Source organism: Labeo rohita, chromosome 16 (genome assembly GCF_022985175.1).
Source record: "Labeo rohita strain BAU-BD-2019 chromosome 16, IGBB_LRoh.1.0, whole genome shotgun sequence".
NCBI classification, from domain to species: Eukaryota; Metazoa; Chordata; class Actinopteri; order Cypriniformes; family Cyprinidae; genus Labeo; species Labeo rohita.
The window spans coordinates 3,480,431-3,495,582 of NC_066884.1; the positions used below are offsets into that span (position 1 = coordinate 3,480,431).

The 15,152-nt window shown below is 30.3% G+C and overlaps 2 protein-coding genes across 2 annotated transcripts; one reads left to right on the top strand and one right to left on the bottom strand.

Annotated features, from left to right (window-relative positions):
• The first annotated feature begins 170 nt into the window (after positions 1-170).
• lim2.5 (lens intrinsic membrane protein 2.5) lies at positions 171-7,556 on the top strand. Its single transcript, XM_051130566.1, has 5 exons — positions 171-583; positions 4,882-5,074; positions 6,791-6,940; positions 7,025-7,159; positions 7,242-7,556. The coding sequence occupies exons 2-5, from the start codon at positions 4,900-4,902 to the stop codon at positions 7,301-7,303; spliced, it is 522 nt and encodes a 173-aa protein (XP_050986523.1). The 5' UTR covers positions 171-583; positions 4,882-4,899; the 3' UTR covers positions 7,304-7,556.
• Positions 7,557-10,729: 3,173 nt separating this feature from the next.
• si:ch211-231m23.4 (free fatty acid receptor 2) lies at positions 10,730-15,126 on the bottom strand. The gene is made up of 3 exons (XM_051131874.1): positions 15,002-15,126; positions 14,680-14,748; positions 10,730-12,081 (listed from the first exon to the last, which is right to left on the bottom strand). Exon 3 carries the CDS (start codon positions 12,061-12,063, stop codon positions 11,149-11,151), a length of 915 nt encoding a protein of 304 aa, XP_050987831.1. The 5' UTR covers positions 12,064-12,081; positions 14,680-14,748; positions 15,002-15,126; the 3' UTR covers positions 10,730-11,148.
• Positions 15,127-15,152: the final 26 nt, after the last annotated feature.

Consider the following 15,152-nt stretch of genomic DNA (forward strand, 5'->3'; position numbering starts at 1 on the left):
AAACCAATTATTGCTGCACAATAGCCACATTTTTTCTCATGCACAAAAAATTGACTCATAAGCTATTTTAAAACTCTCATTTATTACATCAAAGTCATTGCGGCACTGATGAAAGAGAGTCATGGACATGTGATGTGGGTGAAAATGTGCACAAGCTACATCACCATGTGTCCACTCATAGTGTGTCACCACATGCACGGCTGAATGAAAGTGTGCGCTTCAGCATGTTGCATTGACCGCAGCAGTACTGCAAGCCTCTGCACATCACAGTTCCAGAACGGCCAATACAACAACAAAAAGAGCCTGAAAAAGACCCCCTTCCCCCTCCGAACCCCGAGCGCGGACCCGGCCGGCGTGCGGCGGTCACGTGCCTCCGACGGCATCAAGCGCAAGTGCATTTGTTCTGTGTGGCCTGTTTTAAATGATTTTGCCTCCATCGACAGAAAAGCAGGGAGGATAACTTTTTGGAATTCGGCCTGGCGGGTCCTTTTTGACGTTACGCTCGCTGCGGGTCCCACTTTCTCTCTTTTTCCCTCTGGGAAGGTCAATACTTAAGCAGGTTCATTTATCCTGAAGACCTCAGGTAAGAATCCCTCTGACATCTAAGTCATGCAACTAATTCACGTTTCTGATGGTTTTCAGGATAAATGTGAGAGTTCGTTGCATTTTCTAGTGAGAAGGCCCTTTAACCTGACAAACCATATCTAAACTCTTCAAACTTGATGGATGAAAGGATATAATCTTGTTAAAAATGTATTTTTTTAAGTCTTTGTATATAGTGGTGAACAAAAGTTTCACTTTTCGTAAAAACTACTGTTTGTAATTAAATGCCAAATTGTTCATTACCAGCAATTTAAAAATTAAATGGAACTGAACACTTGAAACTACGAATATATATATATATATATTTTTTTTTTTTTGATTTATTAAAAAGTCTTCATGTATACCAAAAGTTTTATTTGTTTTACAATTAAATGCAAAATATTTAATTACAAATGATATTATTATCAAGTAAAATTAACAAATAAACAAATCAATGGATAAAACTATGTAATCTTTAAAAATGCATTTATTTATTTATTTATTTTAATTTTTTATTATTTTATTATTTTTATTATAAACATTTTAGTCTTTACGTATTTTGAAGAGTGAAAAGTTCAGTTTTAGTGAAAGTTCCTTTAAAAATAAATGCAAAACCTTTCATTACAGGTTATATTATGAGGAATTTAAATGAAAAAAATTAATTGAATATAAATTTTAGCATTTATTTATTTTATTTATTTATTTATCTTTTGTCTGCTTTAATGACAGAAGCAGCTCATGTCATGATATATGTAAATCAAATTTATATTTTATATTTTTTGAATTTTTAAATTTAATTTATTGTTTATTATTATTTATTTATTTTTCTATTCTGTTTAAACGCTGCATTTATTCATACATGAAACACAATGTCCCAGGCAATCTTGTGCAATCATGCAGAGGCTTCATGTACAGTATTATGTTGAAATGCATTTGTCAAACTTTTGCACATTGAACGAGGTCTGCAGAGATTAAGAGAGCAGATTTAATCTGCAGAAAATTTTTGTGACTCCGGACCACAAAAGCAGTCTTAAGTAGCACAGGTATATTTGTAGCAATAGCCAAACATTAATTGTATGGGTCAAAGTGATCGATTTTTATTTTATGCCAAAAATCATTAAGATATTAAGTAAAGATAATGTTCCATTAAGATATTTATTAAATTTCCTACCATAAATATATCTAAACTTACTTTCTGATTAGTAATGCATTGCTAAGAACTTCATCTGGACAACTTTAAAGGTGATTTTCTCAACATTTTGTTTTTTTTGCACCCTCCGATTCCAGATTTTTAAATAGTTGTATCTCAGCCAAATATTGCCCTATCATAACAAATACATCAATGGAAAACTTACTTACTCATCTTTCGGATGATGCATAAATCAGCCTTATGACTGGTTTTGTGGTCCAGGGTCACAAATGTAACTGTTCATGCTAGAGTTCCCTCTCTGGCAATACTGAGAATGCAACATACTTGTGTCACATTATCAATTGCACTTACATATATTTAATAGGCTTTAAGCATCTGCATTCAGACTCTTATGTAGAGAATGTTTGGGGTCATAATGATAGCTGGTCTTTTCTCCTGGTGTTAGTTTTGGTTGAGAAACTGTTTGTTGCCCCTGTGCTGTTTTTTTTCTGTATAAGTTGTTTTGTGGCATTGACTACTTGCCAAATGGTGTCTCATATTTCTGAGAAGTAATATCACATGTTCCAATGAAAGAGTGACTGATGCTGTTTTTCTTGTGCAAACACTAGTGTGAACTGTAAAAACAGGAAATTGAAAATGCACGTACAAAAGTGATGTAAATCTGGCTATGTGAGGAATGAAACGTAGAGTGGCCAATGCACACTATTTTTTCTTTTCATAAAGAAAATTTCAGAATGTAAAATATTTTTTTGATTCTGTGTAAATGAATCAGAGCTGTGGATATGATGGCTGTGCATAACATAAAATACTTCAATTCAGATTTATACATCTGGCAAATGCTTTTATTCAAAGCAACTTCATTTCATGCATTCCCTGCAAATCAAACTCAGGTCCTTTATGTCGCTAACACTATGCTACTGTTTGAGCTACGGGAACGTTAAATATGTATAGGCCTTTGTATAGGCTTTGATTTTACAATTTATATCCACCTTATTCTTTAACGCGGAAGTAAGCCTATGTCTGAGACTTAGCATTAGGCTGCTATAGGGAAATAATGAGAAGAATAATAATGTGCAGTGAACAGTAAAACTGTGTTCAGAATTAAGATATTACAATTGAAATAACACGGTAAGGCACACCCATTTGCAATATCAAGCAGCAAAACAAGCTGTTTTGTACAGCTAAAAATAGCTGGACGTGGATGAGACCGGAAACCACACCCATAAAATAAAACCCTGAACATTCTATCAGTGTAAGTCAAAAGGACATTTTAAACTTTAATCTTACAAACTATACAAAGAAAACAAAGAAAAAAATAAATACATAAACTATTGTACTTATATTTTTACATTGAGACTTTATTTTCATGACAATTAGGCATATTTAGGTTGAAAAAGAAAGGGCTTAATGATACAAACATTTTCAAAATTCATAATAGAATTTCTTGTGAAAGGAGAAGTCCACTTCCAGAACAACAATTCACAGACAATTTACTCACCCCCTTGTCGCCCAAGATGTTCATGTCTTTCTGTCTTCAGTACACAAAAGCTTGTGTAGCACAGGCTCTGGGATGCGCGTCCACGATTAGTGATGGGTCGTTTGAACGAATCGTTAATGTGGGGAGTGATTCGTTCATTCGCACAAGTGCAACATCCTTTTAGGTTTGGTACTGGAATTAGTTCACCTGTTTCGAGTCTTCAGGTTTTTCGAGTCGTTCGTTCATCTTATGGGGCTGTCGCATGATGAACGAACGACTCGAACCCGAAAACTTGTCAGATGAGAGGTGAGGTGAGCTAATCATAGACTAAAGACCCAGGTAAACAAAGAATGAATCTTTTCTGTTTCTTATAGCATTATAGTTTTGTCTTGTTTGTAGAGTGATCAACGTTTGTGTAAGCAGTAGATGTGTTCGGGAAGTAACACGTAACATTTTAATTATATTTTGCTAAAATGAACGACATGACTCGTGAAAAGAGTCATGAAAAGATTCATTCATGACTGAGTCAGTAAAATGATCTGAACTTCCCATCACTACTACGAATCACGTCTAAGTTCATCATCTTTGTACTCCGGCTCAAAAGGGTAGAATATGGTGAAAAACTCCATCTTATTTTCTCCTACAACTTCAGAATCGTCCGACACGTTGTAGCTTTTTGTTCGCTTTGTTTGTAAACTAAGACATTGTTATTCTGTTATTCCAACTTTAAAATAAAATTAAAATAAGAAAAATATTTTTAATTCCTTATTTTTTATTTACATTCATTTTAATATTATTATTCTATTTTTTATAATTATTTTAATATTTTTAATATTATTTTTTTCCCCATAGAAAAAGTAAGAAAAATGACCTAAATTGGACTAAAACTAAGACATTGTTATTCTGTTATTCCATCTTTAAAATAAAATTAAAATAAGAAAAATATTTTTAATTCCTTACTTTTTATTTACATTCATTTTAATATTATTATTCTATTTTTTATAATTATTTTAATATTTTTAATATTATTTTTCTCCATAGAAAAAGTAAGAAAAATGACCTAAATTGGACTAAAACTAAGACATTGTTATTCTGTTATTCCATCTTTAAAATAAAATTAAAATAAGAAAAATATTTGTAATTCATTATTTTTTATTTACATTCATTTTAATATTATTATTCAGCTTATTGCTGACAGGATACCACATTTGGCAAGACAAATGCAAAAAAACATCATGATATTATTTGTCAGAAATGTTATCAACGCTATTAAAAATAAGTACCTCACTAATTTTCAAACCCTGGTTATGGCCATGGATAAAACGGCTGTAGCTGTATTGTTTTTCGTAGAAACAAATGGGTCTATGTTAACTTAACGTTTCCTAAATGTCTGCAAACATATTATGAAACATACTATGGTATTTTAATGCTTTAGTACAGTCAAAAATACTTTCCATTGCACAAAAGATCCTTTACAGTGGAAAAACTTTCTTTAGATTATTCAAATTTTCTTCACACTTAAAAAAGGTTCTTTAAGGAGCCAAAGACAGTTCTTTACTGTAAAAAAACCCTTTTGGAGCCTCTATTTTTGAGTGAAACCTGTTCTTGACCTGTATATATTCAGTATGATGAGCATCTGTGTGTGTGTGATTGGCTGTAATGTGTCTGTCAGTGCGTTTAGCTCCTCAGGATGTACAGCTTTATGGGAGGGGGCTTGTTCTGTGCCATCGTGGGCAACATCCTGCTGGTGGTCTCGACAGCGACGGACTACTGGATGCAGTACAGACTGTCCGGCAGCTTCGCTCACCAGGGCCTGTGGAGATACTGCATGTCTGGCAAATGCTACACGCAGACCGACAGCATCGGTGAGTGCCAGACATTATTTTTAGTTCACTGACTGTGTTCAAACATGCTTCCCAAACACACACGTACCTATCTCTCATTGGTCGGAAAAACATAATAGTCCCGCCCCAAATTCGTGCACGTAAACTGTAAAAATTATTTTTTGAAGGTGTAAGTAAAACCTAAATTCAAAGTGTAATTTTAAGAGTCTTATTAATTAAGAGCAATTAATATCCATAATTATTTTTGTCATTTGTGATCGCTACATAATTATATTGTAGAGACTCTGCTATCAAAGAGCAGTTTATAGTCACTGAAATATTTGAGAGCAAGCGTTAGTAAAATTTGTATTCACTATAGAGGTTTACATGACATTTATATGACTTGGAAAATAATTTTAAAATTCACAGACTTATTCACATTTTCTTAACAATATTGAGGTTTTAATGACAATTACATATATTCATAGGTTTTCCTTTATGGTGGAAAATTAAAAAAAAATGTAATTATTTAAAAAAAAAAATAATAATATTTTGAATATTTAGAATATTTTAATGAAACTTTTCACTGTTAATATAAAAAATAAACATACAAAAATATTTATTTAAAATGGAAAAACTATATTAATATTATTATTCTATATTTTTATATTATCATTTTATTCATTTTTAATATGATTTTTACTTTTTTCAATAATGTTTGTGTTTCATTTATTTGAATATTGTTATTCTATATTTTATTATGATTTTAATATATTTTTAATATAATTTTTCTCCATAGAATAATTAAAGAAAGTTTACCTAAATTGGACTAAATAAACTAAGACATTGTTATTCAGTTATTCCACCTTTAAAATAAAATTAAAATAAGAAAAGTATTTTTAATTCATTATTTTTTATTTGCATTCATTTTAATATTATTATTCTATATTTTTATTATTATTTTAATATTTTTAATATAATTTTTCTTCATAGAAAAATGACAGAAAGTTGACCAAAATTGGACTAAACAAGCTAAGACATTATTACTCCACTGGTTAAAATAAAATTAAAATAAGGTTAAAAAAAAAAAAAAGTATTATTTTTTTTATTTATATTTATGTATTACTATTACTATATATTACTATCAATATATTTCTATATTACTATTCCGTAGTTTTTATTATTATCTTAATATTTTAAATATTATTTTTCTTCATAGAAAAATTACAGAAAGTTTACCAAAATTGGACTAAACAAAGTAAGACATTATAACTCCACTGGTTGAAATAAAACATAATTTACAGTTATTTTATTACTATTATTATTATATAGTTTATTATTATTATTTTAATATTTTTAATATAATTTTTCTCCATAGAAAAATATTGAAAGTTTACCTAAATTGGACTAAACAAAGACACTGTTATTCTGTTATTCCGCCTTTAAAATAAAATGAAAATAAGAAAAATATTTTTAATTTATTATTTTTTATTTGCATTCATTTTAATATTATTATTCTATATTTTTATTCTTATTTTAATATTTTAAATATAATTTTTCTTCATAGAAAAATGACAGAAAATTTACCAAAATTGGACCAAACAAATGAAGACATTATTATTCCACCTTTTAATTATTAAGGTTGCCGTGATGAAACATTGCTCCTTTAATTGCAGTTTCCCCAACTTTGCAAAAAAGCCCATGCATGTTCCTCCATCCGTCTAACATAAACTGTCGACGTCTCTCTTTGTTTTTCAGCTTACTGGAACGCGACCCGGGCCTTCATGATCCTCTCGGCGATGTCGTGTTTTGCGGGAATCATCGCGGGCATCCTCTCCTTCGCTCACTTCTCCGCCTTTGAGCGATTCAACCGTTCCTTCGCTGCAGGGATCATGTTTTTTATCTCCAGTAAGTCTTTCCTTTCCAGATGCTTATGCAGGCAGATAATGAACAGCAGAAGTCATCTAAACTTCTCATTCATGTCTCCTCCAGCGCTCTTCGTTCTGCTCGCTATGGCCATCTACACCGGGGTGACGGTGAATTTCCTCGGGAAGCGTTTCGGCGACTGGCGTTTCTCGTGGTCCTACATTCTGGGCTGGGTCGCTCTGCTCATGACCTTTTTTGCAGGTCAGCAGATGGGTTTTTCTTTTAGTTTGATGTCCAACACGTCTTGTTCATTTGATGGAACATCTGCGTTTTGTTTTTGCAGGTATATTTTACATGTGTGCCTACAGGATGCATGAATGCCGTCGAGTGGCCGGCGCTCGCTAAAACGCGAGAGAAACTCAAGTATACACTCAAGTGTCTAAACATGTATATACAGGTGTTTGGTTAACTGATCCCACTTAAAAAGTACCAACATAAGTTGGATGAACCACCACGTTGACTTTGCAGGTTTTCCCACAGGATTTCTTTAGTCTTTATCCCAACAGAAGCACATTTAAGATTAAATATAAATCACACAATCCTGAATAAATCTGAATCATTGTTTATGCACAGAGACAAAATCTCAAATAAAATCTCAGACTTTTCTCATCATTTGATGTCATTCTGTTTATTGGAATCACAGTTATTCAAAAAATTCCAAATATTTTGAAAATTCAGATTTTTTAAAAATTGTCACTGTTGTTTTTAATAGAAAGTATTTTTTTCTATATTTCTAATAAAAATGTTTATAGAAAATATTTAAAAAGAATAAATATTTTAATAGAAAAACTGTATTTTTAATTATTATTATTATGTAATTTTATATTAATATTATTGTTTTATTATTATTTTATTTCATTTTTAATTTTTGTATTATCATTTGTAATAATTATTAGAATAATTTTAGAATTCCTTGATTTATTCAGTGAAATTCTCAACACTTTGGTGTTTAATTTGACACTTCTATTACTTAAAGATTTATCAATTTCAATGATGCTTTAAAATTTCCTGATATATTATATGATGTATAATATCCATAAACTGACCATAAAATTTTTCACACTGAATTTAGAAATAAACCAAAAAATATATATTTTTAATAGACAAACTGTATTAATGTGATTCCATATTTCTATATTTTTATATAGTATTGTTTTTATATTTTTGTAATAATTTTTATTTTTTGTAATACTTTGTGTAGATTCATCCTTGATATATTATTACAATTTATTGACAACATTTATAAATTAGCCAGGATTTAAAATATTTCAGTGACACTCTCAACATTTTGTCTTTTAATTTGACATTTCTATTACTTTATTAAGATTGATCATGTGGATATCCATAAACTGACCAGGAAAAAGTTTAATATTAATAATTTAATATTGAATATTTTATTATTACACTGTGTGCAGAATTATTAGGCATGTTGATATTCTGGTCATATTTTTTTTCCAAACACATTTTACCAATTCCAAACCACATCAGTCTTAGTAACTACTGTTAATTTTGTATTTAATCATTTATATGTGATATATAATTGTCCGTGAAGGCTGGAAGTGAAAAACTCCTTATATTCAGGTGTGCAGGATTATTAGGCATGTTTTCGTTTACAGCTAAAATGAGCCAAAAAAGATATTTAACCCAGACTGAAAAGTCCAAATTATTAAATGCCCATGAGAAGAATGCAATACTAATGCATTACAAGAATTTGCAAAGTTAAGGCTTGACCATTGGACAGAGAAATGCTTGTTGAGTCTGCATGGTCAGAAAAAACAGGTGGAGAAGAAAAGATGCATGTTAACTGCAAAAGAATTAGGAATTAAGGTGAAGAATTAGGTGTGACACCATCAGGAACCGTTTCCAGTTCTCCAGCACCACCATTTTCCAGAACTGCAACCTACCTGGAGTCTTCAGAAGTGCAATGTGTCAGGTTCTCAGAGACTTTGCTTGGTAAAAAATCCTAAAAAATGCCCCTTACTTAATAAGAATAACAAGCTGACGTGTTGTGAAATACATGAAGACAGTTTTTTTATATGCTTTAGAGACAGATAAGTTGAGAGTGACTCTTGAAGGACAAGCATCACATCCTCTTGTGCCTCTGATTCAAGAATTTATCTTCCAAAATCTGGCAGTAAGTTTTGGGAGTTCATGTTTAGTCTCCTATCCTGAAAAGTCTGACTTGCAGAAATGGACTAAAATGAACTCCCAAAACTTACTGCCAGATTTTGGAAGATAAATTCTTGAATCAGAGGCACAAGAGGATGTGATGCTTGTCCTTCAAGAGTCACTCTCAACTTATCTGTCTCTAAAGCATATAAAAAAACTGTCTTCATGTATTTCACAACACGTCAGCTTGTTATTCTTATTAAGTAAGGGGCATTTTTTAGGATTTTTTACCAAGCAAAGTCTCTGAGAACCTGACACATTGCACTTCTGAAGACTCCAGGTAGGTTGCAGTTCTGGAAAATGGTGGTGCTGGAGAACTGGAAACGGTTCCTGATGGTGTCACACCTAATTCTTCACCTTAATTCCTAATTCTTTTGCAGTTAACATGCATCTTTTCTTCTCCACCTGTTTTTTCTGACCATGCAGACTCAACAAGCATTTCTCTGTCCAATGGTCAAGCCTTAACTTTGCAAATTCTTGTAATGCATTAGTATTGCATTCTTCTCATGGGCATTTAATAATTTGGACTTTTCAGTCTGGGTTAAATCTCTTTTTTGGCTCATTTTAGCTGTAAACGAAAACATGCCTAATAATTCTGCACACCTGAATATAAAGAGTTTTTCACTTCCAGCCTTCACGGACAATTATATATCACATATAAATGATTAAACACAAAATTAACAGTAGTTATTAAGACTGATGTGGTTTGGAATTGGTAAAATGTGTTTGGAAAAAAAATATGACCAGAATATCAACATGCCTAATAATTCTGCACACAGTGTAATATTTAATAATATGATTTTTTTCACACTTTTCACATTTTCACACTTAATTTAGAAATAAACAAACAAACAAATATTTTAATAGAAATATTAGATTATTATTATTATTATTATTATATTTTTTATAGTAATATTATTGTTTTAATATTTTTATCATTTCATTTTTATTTTATTTTATTAATCACTTTTTGTAGACTAATTTTAAAATTTCTCGATATATTATTCAGATGTGATTAACAACATCCATAAATTATCCAGGAAAAAGTTTAATATTTATAATATTTTGGTGGAACTGTCAACAGTTTGGCTTTTAATTTGACATTTCTATGGCTTTATTAAGATTGTTCCATTTCAATGACATTTTCCCAAATATTCCCAAAATCCCAAATATTTTTTTTTATTATTATATCCATAAGCTGACCAGGAAAAAGTTTAATATTAATAATATATTTTTTTTAAACTCACAACATTTTTACACTGTATTTATAAAAAAACAAAATATTATTCTTCTATATTTTATTGTTTTAATAATTTTGTAACAATACAAATAATATTAATTAATTTTAAAGATTAATTTTTAAATTCCTTGATATATTATTCAGGTGTTATTAACAACATCCATAAATTAGCCAGGAAATTTAAAATATTTTGGTGTAAATCTCAACATTTCTAAAATTCCCTGATATTCAAATTTTTGTTCAAATTGACCAGGGAGAAGTTTAATTAAATAAGTAAATTAATAATACTTTTGTAAAAGTCTCAACATTTTAGCTATTAATTTAACACTTCTATTTTCAGGCTTACAAGTGACAGTTTCCAGATTTTCCATGAAATAATAAAAATAAATTCCAAAGCCACTACAGGAAACAGTTGAATATTCAGCATATTTTAATGAACCTTTCTTAATCAGCAAATCAAAATGATTTCTGAAGGATCAAGTGACACCGAAGACTGGAGTAATGATGCTGAAAATTCAGGTTTGCGTCACAGAAATAAATCACATTTTAAAACATATTCAAACAAAAAACAGTTGTTTTAAATTCTAATAATATTTAACACTTTTTACAATATGTTTGATCAAACAAAAGCAGCCTTGGCGAGCAAAAGTGACTTTTTTTAAAAAAATAAAAAATTCTTAACAACCCCAAACCTTAGTACTACTTTGAAAAACGACAATTTAAATCTTGCAATTCGCATGAAGTCATGACATAACTGATGTTCAAATGCAAAAACACTTCATTATGTCATAACCTCAAAATCAGTTTTACCCTTTCGAGTCTTCTTGCATCTAAAACACCACCTCTTGAGTAAAGAAACAGTTTTGCTTTTACGGAAAGTGGAAGAGGAGAAGTAAAACACGAACGGATCCAGACAGGTGTTGAGGGTGCTGGGCAGGAGCGTGTAGTACCTCCACAACGGGCTGTTGTTGCTGCTGAAACCCACCAGATGGGACAAGTTATAGGGTAAAAAACAGAGCAAAAAGATGGTGAGTGTGCACAACGCCATGCCGATGGCCCTTTGCTTTTTCTCTTTGGTTATATGAGGCCTGCTGTACAGGATGTAGATGCAGTTGATATAGCAGAAGATACTAACTAAGAGCGGTAGCATGTACATAACCACAAAAAATTCAAGTCGAACCGGTAGCAAGATCTTCTTTTGCTTCTCTGTGAAGTTTTCATAGCAGACGACTTTGGGAACGGTGGCGTTGGGATCTGGCATATGAACTATGATGAATACGATGCTGCAATGGGCAGCGCTGACCAGCCAGATGATGCCGCTTCCTACTGCGGCGTAGAGCGGTTTACGCAACAGTCTGTATTTGATTGGAAACGCAAGCCCTAAGTAGCGGTCAGTGGCTATAGCCATGAGCAACAGGGAGCTGGTGTAAATGGTGGTGAAGAAGAAATAGGAGGCAATGGAGCACAGGCTCTGGGATAAGTACCATTTCATGCCAATGGCAGCTTCGTACATCTTAAAGGGCAGAAAGAGCAGGAAGAGCAAGTCAGAAGCCGTCAGGTTAAAGAGCAGAATGTCATTCGGACTGGGTTTGTCACCCAGTTTCTTAGCGAACGTGCAAATGGCCAGCAGATTGGTGGGAAGGCCGATCAGAAACGTCAGGATGTAGACGGATAAAATCACCCAGTAGTTTATCATTTTGCACAGGAATGGACTCTGAAAAACATCAAAGATTGAGATTAATCCGACAACTTGTATGATACTTACAAAACTGACACCTAAACCTTTAACTGTCACCGTCCCCTCTGTGGTTTACTTCACCTTATTACAAATAAATCCTAATCTAATCATGACAAACTATACATCGCTGGAAAGGTCTAAGACTCATAAATAGATATTTTACCATTAATTTTACCAATTATGTAGGAAAAGTAATAGATTAATATATGTCAAGAGTGCAATGTAAAAAAAAAAAACCTACATCATAACAGGAGTTACAACATCCCTTTTTTTCCAAAAAAGTAACACTAAGTAATTAACACTGATAGTGCTCTGAAAATATATTTGAACATGAAAGTCACACTTACAAATGTCCTAAAAGGTATTGTATTAAGTAACTAAATACCAAAGTGCCATGCCTTGATTTTATTTTATTATTATTTTTGTTTATTTTACATTTTATTTAATTTTAAATTTTATTATTTTATACTATATTATTTAATATTTTTAATACAACATCCTCTGCGTAACAGGTACCCATTTTCTTTTCTAAACGTAACACTAAGTAATTAACACTGATAATGCTCTGAAAATATATTTGAACATGAAAGTCACACTTACAAATGTCCTAAAAGGTATTGTATTAAGTAACTAAATAACAAAGTGCCATGCCTTGATTTTATTTTATTATTATTTTTCATTTTTGTTTATTTTACATTTTATTTAATTTTTAATTTTATTATTTTATACTATATTATTTAATATTTTTAATACAACATCCTCTGCGTAACAGGTACCCATTTTCTTTTCTAAACGTAACACTAAGTAATTAACACTGATAATGCTCTGAAAATATATTTGAACATGAAAGTCACACTTACAAATGTCCTATTGTATTAAGTAACATTTACATTTTATTTAATTTTTAATTTTATTATTTTATACTATATTATTTAATATTTTTAATACAACATCCTCTGCGTAACAGGTACCCATTTTCTTTTCTAAACGTAACACTAAGTAATTAACACTGATAATGCTCTGAAAATATATTTGAACATGAAAGTCACACTTACAAATGTCCTAAAAGGTATTGTATTAAGTAACTAAATTATTATTTTCGATTTTCATTTTGGTTATTTTATATTTTATTTAATTTTTATTTTAATTTATTATTTTATACTATATTATTTAATATTTTTAATACAACATCCTCTGCGTAACAGGTACCCATTTTCTTTTTTAAAAGTAACACTAATTAATTAACAGCCATAATGCTCTGAAAATATATTTGAACATGAAAGTCACACTTACAAATGTCCTAAAAGGTATTGTATTAAGTAACTAAATACCAAAGTGCCATGCCTTGATTTTATTTTATTATTATTTTCCATTTTTGTTTATTTTACATTTTATTTAATTTTTAATTTTATTATTTTATACTATATTATTTAATATTTTTAATACAACATCCTCTGCGTAACAGGTACCCATTTTCTTTTCTAAACGTAACACTAAGTAATTAACACTGATAATGCTCTGAAAATATATTTGAACATGAAAGTCACACTTACAAATGTCCTAAAAGGTATTGTATTAAGTAACTAAATTATTATTTTCGATTTTCATTTTGGTTATTTTATATTTTATTTAATTTTTATTTTAATTTATTATTTTATACTATATTATTTAATATTTTTAATACAACATCCTCTGCGTAACAGGTACCCATTTTCTTTTTTAAAAGTAACACTAATTAATTAACAGCCATAATGCTCTGAAAATATATTTGAACATGAAAGTCACACTTACAAATGTCCTAAAAGGTATTGTATTAAGTAACTAAATACCAAAGTGCCATGCCTTGATTTTATTTTATTATTATTTTCCATTTTTGTTTATTTTACATTTTATTTAATTTTTAATTTTATTATTTTATACTATATTATTTAATATTTTTAATACAACATCCTCTGCGTAACAGGTACCCATTTTCTTTTCTAAACGTAACACTAAGTAATTAACACTGATAATGCTCTGAAAATATATTTGAACATGAAAGTCACACTTACAAATGTCCTAAAAGGTATTGTATTAAGTAACTAAATACCAAAGTGCCATGCCTTGATTTTATTTTATTATTATTTTCCATTTTTGTTTATTTTATATTTTATTTAATTTTTATTTAATTGTATTATTTTATACCATATTATTTAATATTTTTAATACAACATCCTCTGCGTAACAGGTACCCATTTTCTTTTCTAAACGTAACACTAAGTAATTAACACTGATAATGCTCTGAAAATATATTTGAACATGAAAGTCACACTTGCAAATGTTTTCAAATGTACTGTATTAAATACCAAACCAAATGGAATGGTTTTATTATATTTTATTTATTTATTCATTTTTTATATATATCATGACTTGTTGTATTATTATATTTTATTGCATTATTATTTGCTTTTTTTTTAACATCCTATGCATGATCAGCATATGTTTCATGTACTACGTTTCAAAAAATTTTATGTGTCACTTAAGTTTCGACAGATGGGAAGTTAAGTCACTAATATTAAAAAAGTCTGTACTTACCACAGATGTCTGTGTGCTTCCCGAGGTCTTCTAAGAATAATTATGATTTGGTTGATTTCCTTGTTATTTCTACAGACATTTCATAAGAACAGCCATATTGAGCACAGTCCATCATATGTAAACACTGTAATACTGTACTTATGATAGAGCAGACACAGCTAAAGTTTAACTAAAATGCAAAACTCTTATCTGAATTCAAACAATATGCAAACCTCGGTGTAAGCAAACATCAAAATACATGTTCAAAAAAAAAAAAAAAAACATATGATAGGCTATTTAGTTTTTGTATTAGGAGTATTTTGACAAGTTATTTTGGTCTTACCGTTTTGATAACAGAAAGACAGTTCCGTTAAGATTCACAATTGCTTTTCTACAGCTTTCATCATGCAGGATGACAGAAATCTTGTCCAGTATGTCTAAGTTAATGCCTCACACCTCTCACCACTGACGTGTGTACATCCGTTTATGAAAAA